Source organism: Apteryx mantelli, chromosome 2 (genome assembly GCF_036417845.1).
Source record: "Apteryx mantelli isolate bAptMan1 chromosome 2, bAptMan1.hap1, whole genome shotgun sequence".
NCBI lineage: Eukaryota > Metazoa > Chordata > Aves > Apterygiformes > Apterygidae > Apteryx > Apteryx mantelli.
The window spans coordinates 66,239,430-66,259,099 of record NC_089979.1 but is presented as its reverse complement, the minus strand read 5'-3'; the positions used below and the strand labels follow the sequence as shown (position 1 = coordinate 66,259,099).

The following is a 19,670-nucleotide window of genomic DNA, read 5'->3' as shown; positions in this document are numbered from 1 at the left end:
CCTTTTTTGGAAAATCTTGTTTGTTTTCACACCAGTGTTGTATTACTTGTTGCTAATAAATTATTATATTGTATTATACCGCCTCTCAGTTGATGTTAGTATGTTTTCTTCCAAGTCCTATCACAAGTGCAGGCATAGCTCTTAAACATGGACCCATCTCACAATTTTACTTGTTCTTCCACGGATTGCCAAACATAGCTGAAAATTAAAAACAGGACCACAGCATGCGTTTAAAGTTACTTCTGAAAAGTGTCTTAATTTGGTAGTCTAAAAGAAGAGCATGCTGCAAAAGCGGAATTTTAAGAGGACTGCTTTGGTTCTGCTATTTAAAGAGATACTGCATTCAAATTAACAATGACATAATCTGTCAGTCTCAAAAATATGACAACAATACATAATTTATCAATCCGGAAACCTTATACTTGAAAGAAGCCTTAGTCTAACCTTTCCATCACTCCAATTGAATTGCAAGACCACCGCTGTAACAAGACCACTTAGAAAACCACAGGGGTGGCCTTGATAATAATACACATATCATTGTTGAGGCACAGGAAACTAAACCAGATGGTTCTGCTGAGGAAAGCACTTTTTTGGCTTTATAAAACCTAAAAACACTAACAGATCAAACACAAAAGTGGTGAAAAAAAAAGCTAAAGTAAAACTGGTGTAAATAAGAAAAATCTTTTTGCAATTATATTCCCCTCACATAAACAACAGCTAAAAGAAAATAAAAAGGGGAAAATGGTACTGTAGTTATGAAATAGATCAGTATAGTTTTCTGAAAGGAAAAACGTAACAGTAACACTTACCGTAGGCATTGAGGCTGGAAATCAACACCATATGATGAATATTAGACAGAACACCTACATATTCTAATTAAAACCCTTTTCTTTCCTCATTATTATGTTTTAAATTACAGACACTGTTTATGTTTATAGCAACTATGAACTACATTCTTCCTTGTTCAATCTCTTATTAACAGTCATACCAAACCTAAAGAGAAAACATCACATACATGCAACTTTCAAAATACATTAAACGGAAAACAATTTCCACAAAGTTATCCATACACAAACAAAAACGTACATACATACACACACACATATACACACATATACACACATACAGGTTGCATGTGCATGTGTGCGAAGCATGTTTTAATTTTCTCACGGTGTAGTTATTTAGAATTACATTGTTTACAGACATGAACATTTTAGAAGGTTTATAATTAAAGCCACAAAGCACTTAATTTTTTTTTTTTAAATGCAAACACCATCTACATGATTGATATTAAGATGGTAGTGTCTTACTCTGCTGGGAATTGCAATCATTCCCAATAGTCATGAAGTCTAACCATCCTACATGTGTCAAAAGAATGTATTCTATGCTCTTTTATTGTGCAGCCTTAGTTACCAAAAAGGTATGCTTTTATTTAGCATTAAAAAAGTAGAACTTTCATAATCACAGTTGTTCTAAGACACATTTTCTCTTCATAAAGGGGGGCTTTGCCCATCTTTGCAAAATCTGAAAGATGTTTGAGAATTACAGACTACACTCACATTTTGCTGGTATCAAATCATGCTCTAAATGAAAACAACATTGTTATTGAAATATCAACTCTTTCTCTGTCTGTACGGGACAATGGAGAAGAAATGCACACTCAACTGAACTTCGCTATCTGCTTATTGTTTGTGGCAATTTCTTTTTGGTACTACTCAGGAATGACCTTGGAGAAAATGTTCCTAAGTCTTCAGTTCATTGCTAAAGTCTATAACTAAACCTGAAAAATTGAGAAAGTCTAGTAGTGGTATCTGAAACCAGCAGTCAAGAGGGACCAGAGGAGCCTTAGGGAGCCCAGGGAGCCCAATAGAGCCTACCTGGCCAACGATTAGCAGAAAAAAATCAAAACAGGGTCCCAGGGGATGCTATTTTGATTCTGTATGAGTGGCATGACACGACGGCGAAGCCTATTTTGTGGCCAGTGACACCCTCTGCTAGCACATGTTCAGATTTGTCCTGGAACTCTTCTGTAGGATTGAAACACTTCAGTTGAGGGGGCAATGCATGCAACAATAATTTATTAAAACAATGGCATCGTGAATTGATTCTGGCGGTCCTCCTAGCTATAACTTTTCCTTACAGACTCAACCACAGGGGAAGGCAGTCTTTACCTGTTGTTGGAACTGGTGTTACAGCATTCTTGTTGTGCCACTAAAAAGTGGCTGTATTGCAAGCGCCAGTATCCCTGCTTCTGTACTGAGTGAAACTCACAAAACAGTTCAGCAGCCTTCACCCGAGACCCATTATCAGCTCCATGGTCACTTACATTGGCCATACTGTGTCCTGAGATCATTATTTGCATGAATGATTTAACACACTACCACGGTCAAATATGAATCCCTTTATCCTGGGCACACCCTATCTCCACATGTCCGAAATATTTATATGAGGAAATCAAAGAATATTCTGTCATTAGTAAGCATGTACTTCCTTTGGGAAGATGATGCATTCTAAAAAAAGAAAATTCAGCACAAGGCTTAGTTCTACATCTTATAAAAAGGACAACGGGTTTTAAAACTATTAGTAAAAACTAGGGCAGAATAGTCATTGTCTCTGTTACATATGCTTCTAGAAAAGATATTGCTTCTGCAAGTAACCGACAAGAATTTTATGAATGTTCAGTATCCGTTCTAGCCAAAGGGGCACAATCTGTCAAACCTTTCTACTAACGGTTCATACAAGCCCTACTCTCACAGTTACTTCAGCTAGATGGCAGTGATAAGAGGATCAGTGCAGTAGATCATCACATCAATCAGAGCAGATTGGATATGATTTCAAGATCGACTAGGCTTACTAGAGCCATCAATTATCCCAGGTCAAGCAAGGTGATGGAAAGAAAAAGTTCTTGTTTTGAAATATATAAAATATACTTGAGCACCTGGAAGGCTCAAAAAATTTTACCCTCACACCAAAAACCTCCAGCACTGAAAAACAAAAGGAGTTTTAAAATTAATTCTTAACTTTTGTTATAAGTGGTTAACTTTGAACGCAAAAACTCAGCAGTAAGAAGGAAAAACTTTTTAAACTTCAGTCCATAACAATGAGGGTAAAATATGCTCTTTTAAAAGCCTGCCTTTCAGTTCATGAGCTGATCTCATAGGTATACATATGAGATACTGATAGCTGCATGGACAGACATAATTGACTTTCCTTTTATAACCAACAATCCTCAACAAAGCGAGACTCTCGCAACTATTCTGCTGGGCTTGTGTAAGGATCAGTCAAAAAAGACTTCTGATCATATCAGACTAAGGTAAAATGCCTCTCAAAAGATGATACATCCTTAATACTTCAAGGAAGAGACAAAACAGAAATAGAATTATCTCAGCCAACAGTCTAGCTGGCTGAATCTTTTTCTTTCACCAGACAGCATTATTTGAAGTTTTACTTTACTCTGTGTAAGCTTTTATGTTTAAATGTACACATAAACATACAAGAAGAGATTTCCTACAACAGAAATGCTAGATATGAACAGCTGTCTCCAAGGGTCAGTCTCTACCTATTAGGATGGTGTACAGAAGAATCATTGATAAAAGACCAGGCAATGCCAACTGGACATATAAACACAGAATCCATGCGAAAAGAGACATCTCAGTGCAGGTGATTAGATTTTACTATCTCAAATTTCAACATATGCAAAATGGCTTAAGACAATAAAAATGACTATGCACACTTTTGTGTACACTTTAATCACAACTAAAAGTACCAATTTATACTAGTACCGTTAAAAATATATAAGTAAGATGGAAAGGCTCTGTTTAAACCGTTTCATAATGTGCTTGGTTGGACCGTACAACAATAACTTACTTATAACTAACTTATAGTACATATTTACAAACTGTTCTGTTAACACTTTGGGGTTTTTTACATTATTTAAATAAAAATTAATGGAAGTTGATTGCTGTATATTCAGATTATCAAATTGGCTCTGATTTCGCTATGAATTTAAGCACATGATTAATTTTCAGCATTTGGGTAGACCTCTAATTAATTGAATTGGAGCCAATTACGAGCCAATTATGTGTTCTCTACAATTATTGCTTAAAACACTGCCAGATTTCTAGTGAAGGCAAGAGAAAATGTTTTTGATCTCTACAAAAACTTAGAGGCTATTAAAGCAGTTATATTTGACTTTTTTTTTTTTTTTTAACTTTTATAAAATATTTATTAGTAGGCTTTTCCACAGCATTCATCAATGCTGTACCTATGGTGTACCATAATAAACAACAAGCATATATTATGCCAATATATGGATAATTGGTTGGGAGGAGACACAGCTAAAATGGTAATTATTATGGGGAGGAGTTTTCCATATTTCTGCTCTCTGCACAACTTTGAGGTGTGGGCAGTGCAACTGCAGAAGGCAATCTGGGCATCAGCAGGTGATGAAGGAGGGGCTAAAGGAGAGGAGGAAAAAGTCTCAGCTGTTGAAATTTAGAAAAGACAAACCTGCTGTTTCCCCAGAGCTGCTTTACAACGAGACTGTGTCCTATTTGTGGGCTATCCCATTACAACTTTACAAATAAACATTTATGTGGCTTCCCCAGCAAGGACACTTTATGGTTTCAGTTGCAGGTGTACCTTTATGACTGTTGCATTAACAGTATTTAGCTGCTAGGAAATAAAAATTAGTGATGGACTGATGGGCATTTTTTAATGATCCAAGTTGAATGTTTGTGAGAATCTGTATTTATTTGAAATAAGACTCTCTTGGATAACTGTCTGAAGAAATTTGTATGATGCCATGTATTTTATGAATGGCATAGGAATGAATCAGACTGTTAAAGGCTTGCTATTGTAGTAATATTTGAAAATACCTAGCAGATGGTTTATTGTCACTTTCTGCAACAAATAAAAGGTATAAATTACTCTCACAAAACAAAATAGCACACAGAAGATTCATATATCAATAGTCTTGATACACCGTTTTTCCATTCCCAACTTAGCGGTGTTGATCGTCATCTATAATACAACCCCATGAGACTTGCGCGGGATCACATTTAAGCAAAAATGGGGGAAGAAGGAGTAAGATGCAGCAGTGATTTCTTCAAAAATGTTAACAGTTACTAACATAATTTTAGGATAAAACTAACAACCCCCCATAATTTTCACCATCTACTTAATTCTGTTTTGCTCTTCTCCAACAGTGAAGAGAAACCAAGGAGTAAAACCTTTCTTTCGAGTGAGTTACACTTTCAGGCTTATTCAGCAAAAAAATGCCACCATATCTGAGCTTTGATTATTGCAGATAGCAATTTAAATCCTAGCTCATGAACTTAATCAAACACATATTCCAGCTGTTCTCCCCCAACATGAACCTATGTTTAAACATTAAACTTCTGAATCATCTGCTATTACAGCTAAACTCACCCCATAGCTAATGCTGAGTGTGCTAGCAGTCCCTCCTTCAGTAGGCACCTACACGTTCAGATAAGGCATGTGCTTACATGCTTTAGTGGGTATGGAAGCATTTGCCCAAAATCACAGTGGCAGTCAAATGAATGTGTGTGGTCAGAACTGGAGAGTCCTGACTTCTCCTTGTATTTTCTAACCACTACACTTTCTTCATTTCAATACATACAGGATAAAACCTCTCTGCATTGAAGTCAATGGGAGTTTGGCCATCAGCTCTCATGGGATCAGGAATTCACTCATAATGTTTTATAAAACAACAAAAAGGAATATATTTATGGTTTTATTATTATCCCTAACAAGGAAATAAGGAGAAAGAAGAGACAGTATGTTGTGTAGTCTATACGCACATGTGTTACTTGTATTAATATCAATGGGATTTAAAAGTACATATGGAGAGAATAAGATATATCCCTATGTGTTCAGCCATATGCTTAAGGAAGCTCCCAAAATGCTTGTAAATACGATCATGCTTTCTAAAATACTATGCATTTATTTGACCAACGTTAAATCTCTAAGCCCTATTTTCCAGTTCATTAAAGCCTCAAATAATTGTTTATTTCCAGTTTAAGGTTACTCTCTTTTTTACCCATTAGAAGGCTGTCTGTAACCACATTTCCACTATATTTGGGGAATTAGAGAAGTGACAATAATTCTCCCATTAACTGAAGGGGTACACCTCTGGGAAGAGAAATACTCAAGTTGAACTATATCTTAGTGAGGAATTCTTTTCAGGGGATTTTGGTACAGGCCCAAAACATGTAACTGAAAGATCTGGAATGCCACTTACACAACCAACGTGTGTTCTCATTGTAGACCTCGGATGACTACATTCTTTCTGGAGGCCAAAGGCTTTGAAAGCTAGTCATTTTTCTGAATAGACTGTGTTCTCATTTCCTTTTTGTTTTTTTTTTTTAGTTTGAATGAACACAGGACTGACCCGCTATGCACTAGAGTGTTATTCTGGATTTCCATTATGAGTGAAGACATCAGAATTCATCCCACACTTTTCCTTTACAATTTGGTGCAAGCTGTCTTTAAATGAGATAACAGAAGTATTTATGGAATATCCTATGCATTTTAGCAAATTATGTTCACGTGGTTGCAACTGATCATTTAATTTAGCTTATATGTTGCTGACTTTCAGCTGAGCTTTGGTAACTGACTTTGTGAATGCTTTTGACTATAGTTTCAAAAGTTAAAAATAAAAGAAGATTGGGATGGTTTACTGGGTTTACTGGATGAACAGCTTCAGCTAACGCTGAAGCCCCAAAACTAAAGCAACATTCATGGAGGTATAGTCATGTAAGGCCTCGCTGACATCCATGGTTCTCTTGGCAATGATATGTACCACCTTACAAGCAAATGCAGTGCAGAACCAAGAGCCAATTTTATGGCCAGCTGCCAAAAATCACCTTCTCACTTACTTGGCATAACATTTTTGATACCAAGGCAATATGGCTGCATGCAATTTTTTAGTATCATCCAAAACAAATATGTATATCTTGGTGTTATAATTTAGTTTTCTTGCTGTTTCTTATTGACTGTAAACAAGATTTGAGAGCTCAACTTTTATTTTACCTTTTAAATAACCCCCTCAAATTATGATAAAATCACAAATCAGATTTTTTCCTACTGAAATACTTCTTACTTTGTAATGTGGAAAAACAAAACAAACAGTCATCATCTTTTTAAATGACATCAATGAACAGCGAAGCCAAATCCGGTTTCCCTGCGAGGAATTATTAAAAGACAGAAATAGTCCAATCACCACAGGAAATCTTTAAGCACCAAAATGAGGACAAAAGTCTCCTGGGGAAAAGACAATATTTCCTACACAGTCATTCATGTCTCCCTGTAATACAATACAGGGGCATTGTTTGTTTGTTTGCTGAAGTAGATGCATAGAATAAAATTAGAAACAAATCCTGACTAACAAAACATTTCAAACACTAGATGCAGACATGTACATTGCAATACTTGCTATTACAACTATGTTGTGATGCTTCTTTCTTATGTGTAACCAGCCAGACCTTTGATCATTAATGTAAGGAACTTTCTTGCCTCATGATAATAAAGGTCACCAGCCCCCAGCAGGTCTTTGAATTCAGTTCATATTGCATCTTGCTGCAATTTTAATATTGGTCATAAAAATTGTCAAAACAGTAGGAGAAATACTCTTTAAAATAGACCCAGTTTATAGTTTGCCCCCCCAAGGAATTCAGTAAAGGAATGTAAACCCAAAGATTTATTTTTCTGTTCAGGTCATGCCTGGGGTAGACTGCTATGTTACTAAACTCCCTGGTCTGAAATTAAGAGCAGCACAAAGTTAACAGGCCTCTGTAGGCAAAAAAAGCCTGAGATAGCCCTCCGTAGATCATGCATTTTCACTGATGTTACAGCAATAAGCATTATCCCCAACACAAAGACGTTTCAGGTATGTGGCCCATAGCTTACCTCAACGTAGTCCCTGGCATGGCCCCAGTCTCTCTTAGCGTCCAGATTGCCCAGGCTGAAACACTCCAGCTGTCCCAGGTGAATCTTAGCTACTGATCGGCTAATTTTTCGAGTAACAAAATTAGCTCCTGGAATAGAAATAAAAAAGTAGTATTAGCATAGTCACAGTGGCAGAAAACTGGCCACCAGGAACATCTTGTAGCTCAGCACATGGTATTGTCTTTCAGTCTTCATTCATTCCCCTCACACCACCTAGACCACACCATCATTTATCATTTGAGGAAGCTAAGGAACTTCAAATGCAAGTGTCATATTAGCTTCACTCTCACAGCAAACATCTTTCTTTGTGGGACTTCTTAAGCATTCCTAATTTGCTGCCTCAGTATTCAGTCCAGGCAGAAAGCCAAAGAAAAGCATTTGGAATGTCAGTTCTTAAACACAAAATGCAAAAGGTTACATAAAGACGACGGACATCTTAGACCACCCTCAAGTCTTTTGTTGTTATTTCTTTTTGTTTTCTTTTTTAAAGAATGCATATATCTAAATAAATTAGTTTATTAATAAAAAACAGTGAGACTACCCAAATACTAATGTTTTCCAAAGGGTTGCAATGGTTAAATGCATTGTTTTCCTAGATATCTGGGATTCTTTTTCCCCTAGGTTCAGTGAGATCATGAAATTGTGATTCCAACTTTATCATTTGGAGGATGCACATTATTTTGTATTTCATTCACTGTATTTCATTGCAAAATTCATTCCTGCTCCCTGTAGAGTTGCTTTAAATAATACTTGGTTTTCGTTATTTTCATATCTTGATTTTTAGATTATGACCACTGGGTTTCTAAAACCTAGTGAACACTTTCCTCAAAAGCACAGGGATTTGAATTTAGACCATGAGTTCAGGCTAAACAAGTTCAATGGCATTTGTACACTAATAGGCACACTAAAATTAAAATTACATGCCTTTTGAATAGCCAAATATATGATAGAGTGGTGACAGATGATATCTCATCCAAATGGAAAGCAGTAAAGTTAGTGAAAATGAATGCATTTGTAAAATGTTTTTATCAAATTCAGAAAGTCATAAGCAGTACAGCTTGTACATTAAATGTGGATATATATTTTTTTCATAATGCAATTCTGCTCCTGGAATATGTACCTGAACATTTTCTGTTTTCTGTTCAACAAATGATAGCTCCTGCAGAATTATTAAATAACGTAGAGTGTATGTTTCAGACTACAAACTTTTGCTGTAAAGTCAAGAGCACTACAGTACCTGTTTGTATCTTTTGACTCTGCCAAAAGTGTTAAAAAAAAAAAAAAAAAAAAAAAAGGGGACCCTATGAGCACCATTTGGAATGAAGCAATGAAATAATTCAGAGCTTATCACAGGATTAAGATGAAATTTTATTTTTCTGTGAACTGCTAGAACTAATTGAAATTGTGGTTATTAGCCATTTAGAATATATCATCATTTTTGTGGTTTTTTTTTAAAGGATTAAAGTAATGTAATTTTCATATTCCCTGAAAAGATTGTTCTTATAAAAAGCAAGCTTAAGAAACAGACCAATTTTCAGAAATTTACAAATAAAAGGATATTCAGAGGTCTTTTTTGCATCAATGTTGCACAACAATTAGATAAATGAGAGTCAACTGCAGGACCGAAGCCCAAGCCATTCTTCCAGACTATGTCCTGCATATTCAGCAGGAGAAATATGTTTATCAGAAAGAAAAAAACAGTGCAAATCACAGGACCAATACTGGTACTCTGCTAGTGCAATTTCTAGTAGCGAAGTACTGTGGTTCCTCATCACTGGCTGAATGCGTTTGCAGAGGGAGTGAAATTCTGGCTTAACAGAAACCAATGACAGGGTCTCTTTGGCTTAGTAGGACTGGCATTTCTCCAAAGATTTTTTGTATTTTGTATGTTATCAATGTGCTTTGAGATCTTCATACAAATTATTAGTAATTAATTAAAAATAGATCCAACCTATTAGACCAAACTATTAAGACTAACGCTGAAATTTCCTAACCTTTTGCACTGAAATAAGGCTGTATTTCTGGAATTAACAGTTGAAGCAGAAACTTTTTTTCACGGATAAAGTACATGGTCTTAAGTTCCAGATTGCAACTGAGTAACAAGTTAAACTAGCAGCTTTCAACACTACAGTCCCATTTGCAGTAAAAGTCATGAGAGTTCTAATCATCATCTGCATTATCGCAAGTTTTACTGTCAACCTAGGAGACGAATGAACATCAGCTCCCATTTTGGACCAACCACTTTCTGAGCATAAAAAAGGAATGTATGAGGTACAGCACGTGTGTGAACTTCTATACAATCAACTTAACCAAAAATGTATGAAAACATGAATGATACTTCACAGGAAAAAGCAGATTCATCTAGGGCAGCACAGCAAATACTACTAGCAGCTGCTGTCTTCTTCCAGAATCACTAGTAACTGGAGAGAAATTGTCTTCTAAGATCTTCTCCAAGCAAAATCAGAATATACCTCAAAAGGCAGAAATGAAGAATTAAAGAGCACCACAGTGAAAAATAAAGGAAAACTTTGTTTTCCAGGAATATTTCCAGTAAAGGTTCAGCAAAATAATTCCAGGTCTCTTTGAAGTGCCTCATCATTAAAGCTGGGGAAGAAAATGCAGCTACTGTTCCTTTTGAGAAATGTGTTCAGAATTCTTTTCAGGCAACCAAGGACTGAATGTCACATTTCAAAAGCATTTAAATGATATAGTTCATAAATAATGTTTAAATACTGATTCTGTTCAAACACAGTATCTTAAAATATCCTCTTACACTTCATGTTTGATCCCATGCCATTAAATGCACATCATAACCAGAACTTAAACTGATGCCCACTGGAGCCATACAAAATACCTAAGGTTATGTCAGCATTTCCATTATAAAGCCCTATTCTAGGGGTTTGTAATTTGACTGTAAAATTTTGCTTTGGCCTGAAACTTGGCAGACATAACGTTTCTTTCCTCCAGAATGATTCTATCTAAAGATCTATGTGGAGCTCTACAGATACCTTTATATAACTAAATACAAAGTATCTTTTGAGACACAGAAATGGTTAGCTTCCTTCTTCCTCAGGAGCTATCAAGAATGGGTTAATGTACCTACAGGAGCATTTTCCTCCATAGAACGGCCAATTAAGAGCAACACAGTATAGACAGAGTACATCAGGTAGCTGCTGATGTGTTAACCACTTTACATCAATTTTCACCGAGTCTAGAAGATGCAGCCACTAGCTATCATGGCTGAATAATGTCCATGTTACTACACTACTAGCATTACTACTGCACATGGAAATGTGTTGGTGCTATCAGCAGAAACTAACTTAGATTGGTGGGAGAGAGATATCAGAATTCTGCGTTTGTCTCCTGGCTTTGTACTGCCTCCTCAGTTCAGGGAGGTCATATAAAATGCCTCACTGCTCATACCTAGCAGGAATGAACTTGGGTGCGTTCAAATCTCTTTTGGCCAACGCTGTTGTTATTAAATGCATGATGTATTCTGACTTATTCGGACATTTATTCAAAATGTGTGAGGGTGACACTGTTTCACATAAACTAAGAGCAGAGTCGTTCTTGCTCCCTCAGCAGGGCTAAGCATGCTGGACTGACTGCCTTGCATAGCTCTTCTAGCTAGCTCTGCACAAAATATATTGAAAGTATGATGGGCCAAATTATGGTCTCTTTTGGGTTGTTACTGACAGCACTGGAATTACTCTATTACAACAGCAGAGATTTGGCCCAGATGTGGCAATGGATTCTTTAGTGTGTCGCCACATTTCAGCCGTTCCAAACAGTCTTGGTTGAGGCATGCATTTCAATTTTTTTACGTTTTAAAACAGGCTTTAAACATGAGTTTTCATGATATTAACAGGTCTTTCAGGGACCTGGGTCCCTGAAAGCTTAGATTCTTTTTCAAGACCCAAGCCATCCCTCTCAGATCATTAGCATTCTAATAGGAAGCATAATGTCTGATTTACAAACCCAATTTATCCCAGATATCATCTTAAAAAGGACTGATTTTTCATTAAGCAAACATGATCTGTAAAACATATACTTCATCAGCAACTATTATAGGAACAATACTACAATAAAAAGAAATAGCAAAGGTATAATACAATAGCTTCCCCTCTCCAGCCCAGGCCTGTTGCATGCTGTACAGCAAGGCTCAGGGTGGATCCTGGCTTGTCCTTCTGAAAAGGACACTGTCTACATCTAGGACAGTTTTGAAATCTGGATATGTCTCTGATTAACACATTTTTAAAAATAATGCTTTTGGGAGCACACTTTCACTGGTGTGCACCTATTATTCTGAAGTTGAATACCATCAGAGAAAAAAAAATCTGCACAGTTAACCTCTGCAGAGTTAACATCAGTACCCATTCCTTTTATCAGCACTAGGATTTCACCCTTTGGGTATTATGAGAAAACTAACTGTTTGAATTAGGTGTTTTTGTCTAGGATCTGTGGTTTATGAGCAGCAGCCAAATGGATGAAGCAACTCAAGAAGCTGCTGTTATAGCAACTGTTTCTTTTCAAGAACCACCATCTTCCAGTCTCTCAAAGCTAGATAACAAAATTCAACAGACTACAAAACTGTGGCCTTAGAAAGACTTCTATCCCTGTATAACACTAGCTGCATCATGCATAAAAAAAATCCAGAGTGACAGACAACCTAATAGCATTTAATAGCAATATTTATCAGCTGAGATGCAGTATTAGCACAGTCTATCAAGTTTCCATAACATCTTTTTTTTCTTTTTGCATAAAATATGACAAAAAGGCCTCTGTCTCTAAAGATGTTGGCACAAGAAAAAGGGGATTTTTTTTCCTCCAAGTTTCTAAGGTTCTGGCAAAGATTCTGGTGGAAGCCCAACGTGTTCAAAACACACTGTGTACCCAGTGCTTCTACTAACTAAAAGGAACATATTTCTTTTAACATAAATGTGTTGTAAATGATACTTTTAATGAGATCATTAAAATGTTTTGATTGCCTGAAAGTTCACACTGCTCATAATTTCCATTCTATTAGAAGCCTTTTCATTTTTGTGGCAAGCTTAAATTAAAAAAAAAGTAACACCCCATTCTTCTAAGAAAAGAAATCCAGAGTCTCCTTTAACTTTACTGATGGAAATCAATAACATCTATTCTGAAGTCAATGGAGTTATGTTAATGTAAACCAGAGGAAAAATCAAGTTCCAGGTCTTTAAATTAATCTTTCTTTCTTTTTTTTTCAGTTTTAAATGGAATTTTCAACTGTATATTAATCAAAACAACAAATGCAGTACTGCATTTGGCTGATACTTGCAAAGCAGTGACTTAGTATCTGTTAAACATCAGCTGATATATTTTAACTGTGAATTCACCGTATGTAAAAAAACAAATGATTCTTTTAATCACAAAAATTACACAGAGTACAAACATCACTGTTTGGAAACAAAGGAAACATCACTGTTAAAGTTAATTTTTCCCTTCCCACCTCTTCATCATACTGTAATACTAATTTTAAGTAGCAAATACAGCTATATTTGAATGAGTTTGCCAGGAAGTCCACAATCGGATTTTTGCAAAATGAAATAAATATGAAATAAAGGTGAAATGATTCATAAGCAACTCATTGTAAAGTCATGTACTGCATGGGCAACATCTTCCTGACCTGAGTGATATATCATTTTACTTCCTGAAATGTGAGATATAATGCTTTAATCTTTACATTTTAATCCTGTGTAGCATAGCTGAAAATATTTTGTCTTATCATAAATAAATAATTTTGTTTATTCTCTCTGTCCTTTACAATTGTAGTAACATCTTACAATAGTGCATTTCACAGATTTTTAATGCATATGTAAAGAAGAATGCTTTTCAAACAATTTGAGTTTGCATATCCCTGCCTATTTTCCAGCGGACATAAGGGACCTCTAAACAGGGAAGACAGAGCTACTAAATGTTTCTTAAAGTTATTCTTCATCAAACCATCTTGAAAAAATCATGTAATACTAAAATCCACAGACCACAGATTGAAAACCACTGCCCAATAACAGGAGAAAAAAATTCTCTCTCCTTATCAATTGATGCCCATTTTGTATTACTTTAAAATGTTCAATTTCAATAAAATGAAGCAGTACTCCTCCATTAAATATTGGTAAAAAAGACATTAATTGAAGCATGTGATTATGAATTATAAATTGAATTTTAACAACTGAATTCCTTAACTTTATCCTAAAATATATTGCAGTAACCATTTTGAACCTTCCAACTCAAAAGCCGAATGTGCTAATACAGAAAAAAGGCTGCTTGGCCCTATTTCCTATAGGCACCACATTTTTCAGCTGGTGTTCCTTGGGTAATGGTAAATGTAATATCCCTCTTTTAAAAATCAGACAGAGGCAGAGAGGTAAATGCCCGCACTGGTGGGAAGCCTGCGCGGCAGGCGGGCAGCGCGCAGGAATTACGGCCCGGCTCTTCAGCCCCCCCAGCACCTCCAGCAGGAGGCCTGCGAGCCGAGGACGTTTGGACAGCTGAGGGCAGCAGCCGTTATTCGATGTCGGGATGGAGGGCACCTAAATTAATGATTTTCATAACCTGAGGGGCAAGTAAGAGGGGGAGACACTTACCTTGCAATGAATGATAGGGGACACAGATTGGGGGGAATGCAGACAGAAATTTCGTTTCCCCAGTAAGCCGAAAGGTAACATGAAGCTCACCTGGAGGGATGCCTACTAGTAGGCCCTATAAAAACGGGGCACGGAAGTGGGGCTCGAGATCTACCAACTCCAGGGAGAGGAGAAGAAGCAGAGCTGCTGCTTGCCAGCGGGTATCAGCATAGCAGCCTACATTCCTCAGTAATTTAGCCCAGCTAACCGCCAGCATGGGCATCTGTCATCAGAGCCTCAAATGCTTCACGACTGCTTTGCATACAAACAGACGCAAGTTTCCACCTCTGCAAAGAGCAATGACAGGATGATTTCTACAACTACAAACTACAGAACAGCCCCTCTCTAAAGTGACTGTGAAAAACTGACATTTAATTAGCAGGCAATCCGCATGCGTAATGGCAAACACACAGCTATTAGATTTCATATTCAAAATGACCTTATTCAGAACTAATTATACACATCAAAGCTATCATATAGGTTTGTTAAAAGGATATGGCAACATACCAGCAATAATCGCTGGCCACAAAAGTGTTATTTTAGTATATTTCCTCTAAATAATTTTTCTTAATTTAAAATATTTTCCCCTCAGGAACTGTATACTGGACAGGAAAAGGTGAGGCATCAAAAATTCTTATAGAGGAAAAACCAAACATTAATACTGAAAACAATACGTAAAAGTGTTATTCCTGTTCCCAAGTTTATGCTGTTAATGGTACTTACATAAACAGAGCAGTTTCGCTTACAGAAAACTTAACCTTTTGCTCCAAACTATTCACTTTGATTTCTTAATCACAGTTCATATGCAATATACATTAAAACAAAGGTAAATGTATTTAGCCACTACGATTTGTTCAACACTCATTTAAGCTGTATTTTTAAAATTGCATAACTAATATTATTGAATTAAACAGCTCATTTAAGCTGTCACATAATTAGACATGCCCCTGCATGTAGAAGGTATGTGTAAGCGCAAGTGTGCTTGCCCATTAGCACGGTCTTTTTGTATTGTTTAAGCGCATGTAAACAATTGAAGTTAAGCACACGCTTTCCTGAATCGGGGCTAAAATGGCTGGAAATGTTTGCAGCCAAAAGGAAAATCCAGCGCTTGTAGAAGATGGAAACACAATGCAGTCTAAGGTAACTTATAAATAAAACTGAGTTCACCTTAACTTGTTAAAGACCTAATAAATTTCAGACATCTGTGCCTTTAAACTTAACACCCCTTTCTTTTCCCTCTGTCTTTCCCTCCCTCCTTCCTCCCAGCAACCAGCAGCACATCAAAAAAGATGCGGTTTGATGGTTCAAGCTGAGACATTCAGTCTCTACCCTAGCACTCCCTTGAGATGAAGCTGGCAAGGCTTTTTTATCTTACCTGGTGACACATGACTGACTCATACAGCTTTTTGGACCTTACGACCTCTGAAGACCTAAGTCTGGTTGGTCCCTCAGCCTCTCCAGGCGGCTGGGACATCAGCTTGTGTTGGGTCACTGTATAACCAAGGTTTTGCTTAAGTCTTTCGTGTCTTGCTGTGCGCTCACTTTATTGCCAACTTTTTAATGTGCAAATTTTCAGAGTATAAAATGTGTCATTTTCACTTCAAGTCGGGGTGAAAAGAACTTTTCATTTACTTCCACAAAAGACAAATGAGTGTGTAACAATAGCTAGCCTTAAAACCAATCGCAGGGGCATACAACTTCGCTGAGTCTTTTATTGGAGTAGGAAAATGGTCTAACCACAGCCAAATAACTTGCCTCCCATACAATCTAATAAGTAGTCCTGCAAAGGTCTGACACCCATACAAACTAAAGATATTCCTAAATCCATGTACTTTCCTTTCTGAGCTTTGTTGCTCCACCCTTTTTCTTTTGGGACTTTCTTCTAGGTTGCTCTGTGACAGTGGTAGTCCTGAAGGCACCCTTTAGGAAACTCTTAGTACTTCATTTGATAATGTGTGTTTCTATTTTCATAAACCACCCTTCGCCTACAGGAGTGCTGGAGCAGCTGCAGCCAAACTGGGGGATCCTGAAGCACGGTTAAACTGTATTGGCAGGGAAGTGGAAAGTGCTATGAGCAAATCCTGGTCCTGTAAAAACAAATCTAAGTGAATGAGTCCTGCTAGATTACTGATTAACATGTAAATTTAGTGTGCCCACCTAATGCAAAGGACTGAACTGTACCATTTAGGAAATACCCTCAACTGACAGTGGTGTGGAGCTACACATAAACTGTTGCAGCTAAAGTTCAGATGATGTTTTCCCCAGGTTTCAGGCACATGAGCTCAGTAGCAATGGCAAAGAGACTGGATTGTACCCAGTTTCCGTGGGACCGTGTGTCAAAGTACAGTTTATGTCCTTTGGAATGGAGCACAGAGCTCCCAAAGAGGTAACAAGGTAGGGACTAAAGAGAGCTGAGGGGGAGGAGATAAAGAAAGCTATGCTCCTCCAAAGACAGAAAGCACAGTTTTCTCTGATACTTGAATAAGGCACATAAAATGCAAGGTGCTACATTTCCTTACACCTTCTGTGTATGCAAATAACTAGGTTCTCAGCTAGGATGTGTGAAAAGTACATCACTGACAATCCCAAGAATTCAATGTCTTAATCATCAGTTGCAATGGTCTGCAATTACCATTGTGAGGATGAGTTGTTTGTTCCAAATACAGATACCCCTTCAAATTCACAGCAGATTAATCAATTCCACATATTTCTCTGCAACACAAGAGTAAGAAAAATTGTCATACTTTGTGCTGCAGAATGCAAATAATCAATGTGTTACCAGGAATATCAGAATGGCTCACAATACTTTCCGGTTCAGTTTGCGTCCCCTAGTTGTGCCAATTTCCTGAGCTCTTTTTCTAGAAGGGTATGTGGGGCTGCTGAGAATAGAACAGGGTAACACTCAAAGCAATTACCTTGGATAAAACCAAAGCAACACCCCTCAAATGTAGTATTTTAACAACGAATCCCCTCGAAATGAGCTTCAAAGTAATTATGCAGGGAAAAAAAAAACCACCACCAAGAGTTTAAGAAGAGAGTAGGAGGGAAATGCAGAGACAAGCTGACAATACATCAGGAAGAGTGAAAGCCAACAAAGACAGCATGTCTCTTCTGCTCCTGAAAAACTTGGACATGTTTGGCTTAGCTGTATTGACCTCCTGTATCCACGGAGCCAATAATAACATTATTTCACCTAGCTATAGTTACTGCTGGTTGCCTAGACTTCCCCTAAAAAGTTATGTCCTTGTTTCAGAACAGGCCATGATCACACTTGTGGGATCGTGGAGTTAAGTAAGGGTGCTATGACTTCCACACCCAGACTCTGAACTGAAAACACAAGGAGATAGAGTGCAGCAGCTCTCTCACATGCAAAAGATACATCAGGAGGTTGCACAATAACCACTGCAGAGAGCAAATCCCCTAGGACAAATCCAGGGCATGTTGTTAATCTTCACGATAAAAAGAAAAAGGCACCAATGCAAAGAAATGGACACTGCATTTACTGAGAAAATCACTTGAACACAGAAAAACAGTAAAATTACAGCAGCTTTTAAAATGCACATGCTTTTCAATGAATTTTCTATTTTTCTAACATTGTCACTGAAACTAAATCACACTCTTGCATTCTTTCCATGTGGGAATGCTTCATTAGCATACTCAATGCTTAAATTAAATAAAAATAAACAAGTAGTTATATACCTAAAGAACCCAGTTTTCTACTAACAAACTAGTGCAGTTTCACCGAAGTCAGATTACTTAAATTTACAAAGAAGAACCTATACTCAGAAATTCCACCATTAAGAAGTCCAACTCTCAGAATAATTTTGCATAAGAAAATGTGAAACAGAGCAGAAATGAGCTGTACAAAACATTTAGAAAGTGATTAAATGACAAAAACAAGAGCATCTGAATAAAACATTCTTCTTCCACAGTTGGACTTCTCATGCCCACTACTGTTTTAAGATCAGTATTTTTAAGAACACTTCTTCCTTTGTGGGCTCCTGAAATTCATTGTTATCCTGTTTTTGTGATATTTCCCATTTAAGTTAGTTTATACTTCCTCTAGGAACAGAAGAGGCAGTCTGATCACCTGCTGTTCTGAAATGCCTACAATACTTAAGCACAATGGGGTGAAACCAGGACAGAAGGTTAGCCCAATTCTGAATTTCCTGGCTTTGTATTTTTAGTGGGACCTTTCACATAACTTTAATATCCACATAGGTAGCTGTGCATGCTCTCAGAAACACACACACGTACACACACATATTCTATACATATTCTATACATGTTCAGGAAAAAGCTGTAAATTCTAGCATTAAAAGTTAGGGCTACATGTGCCAGCGTTATTTTTGAATGTAGAATGATAGTTTCATGAAACACCCTTAAATCAATTACATACCGTAATTTTCTTCCTAATAGGATCGCTCCCTGCACAGAGAAGTGACTTGCTCTGAGAGCAGAGACTACTGTCTTGTGAGGAATGAAACTAGAGTACTACAGAGTCTGAAGTTCAGCAAAGAAAGAAATGATGGATTCATAGTTTGATCTGACTAACATTGCTACAGAAAAATGAATAATACCCTAGCTGCTTCTGAAAAGTCTAAAGTGGTGCTTAGAAAGTCACTCAACTCAAGGTACTTATTTAGCCACTGCCTTACATTCCTCTGCTTCATTACTATGCACTCAGCTGCAAACAAGAGTCATGGAGTTTTATTCTGAACAACAACCAATGAATCAATCAATAAATGTAGACTCTAAATTTTCATGCCTTAGCTTCTCACCTGAAAAATGGGGACAAAATTTCTACATTTTACAGGAATCTCACAAAGCTAAATACCTTGGTATTCACGAAACAGAAAGGAGCACCCTGGAAGAGTCAAAAAGGGGTGAAATCATTCTCTGTTCAGTGCAAGGGTTGAAGAGTGGCCATGAATGGGGCACAGAATCAGTGTACTGTCAGAGAACTCCTTTCTTGCCCCCTGTCCCTCAAATATTGACCATCAAGTCATTCAGGTGAGAACTATCCATCCTGTGCAAGGAATAAGGACTTGTGGG

General features: G+C 37.1%; 1 protein-coding gene across 1 annotated transcript in view; it reads right to left on the bottom strand.

Annotated features, from left to right (window-relative positions):
- GMDS (GDP-mannose 4,6-dehydratase) overlaps nt 1-19,670 on the bottom strand; it is a 435,614-nt gene that overhangs the window by 223,999 nt on the left and 191,945 nt on the right. The window contains exon 7 of the mRNA XM_067290783.1: nt 7,930-8,057. Within this exon, the coding sequence (XP_067146884.1) occupies nt 7,930-8,057 (128 nt within the window). The remainder of the gene's footprint in view (nt 1-7,929; nt 8,058-19,670) is intronic.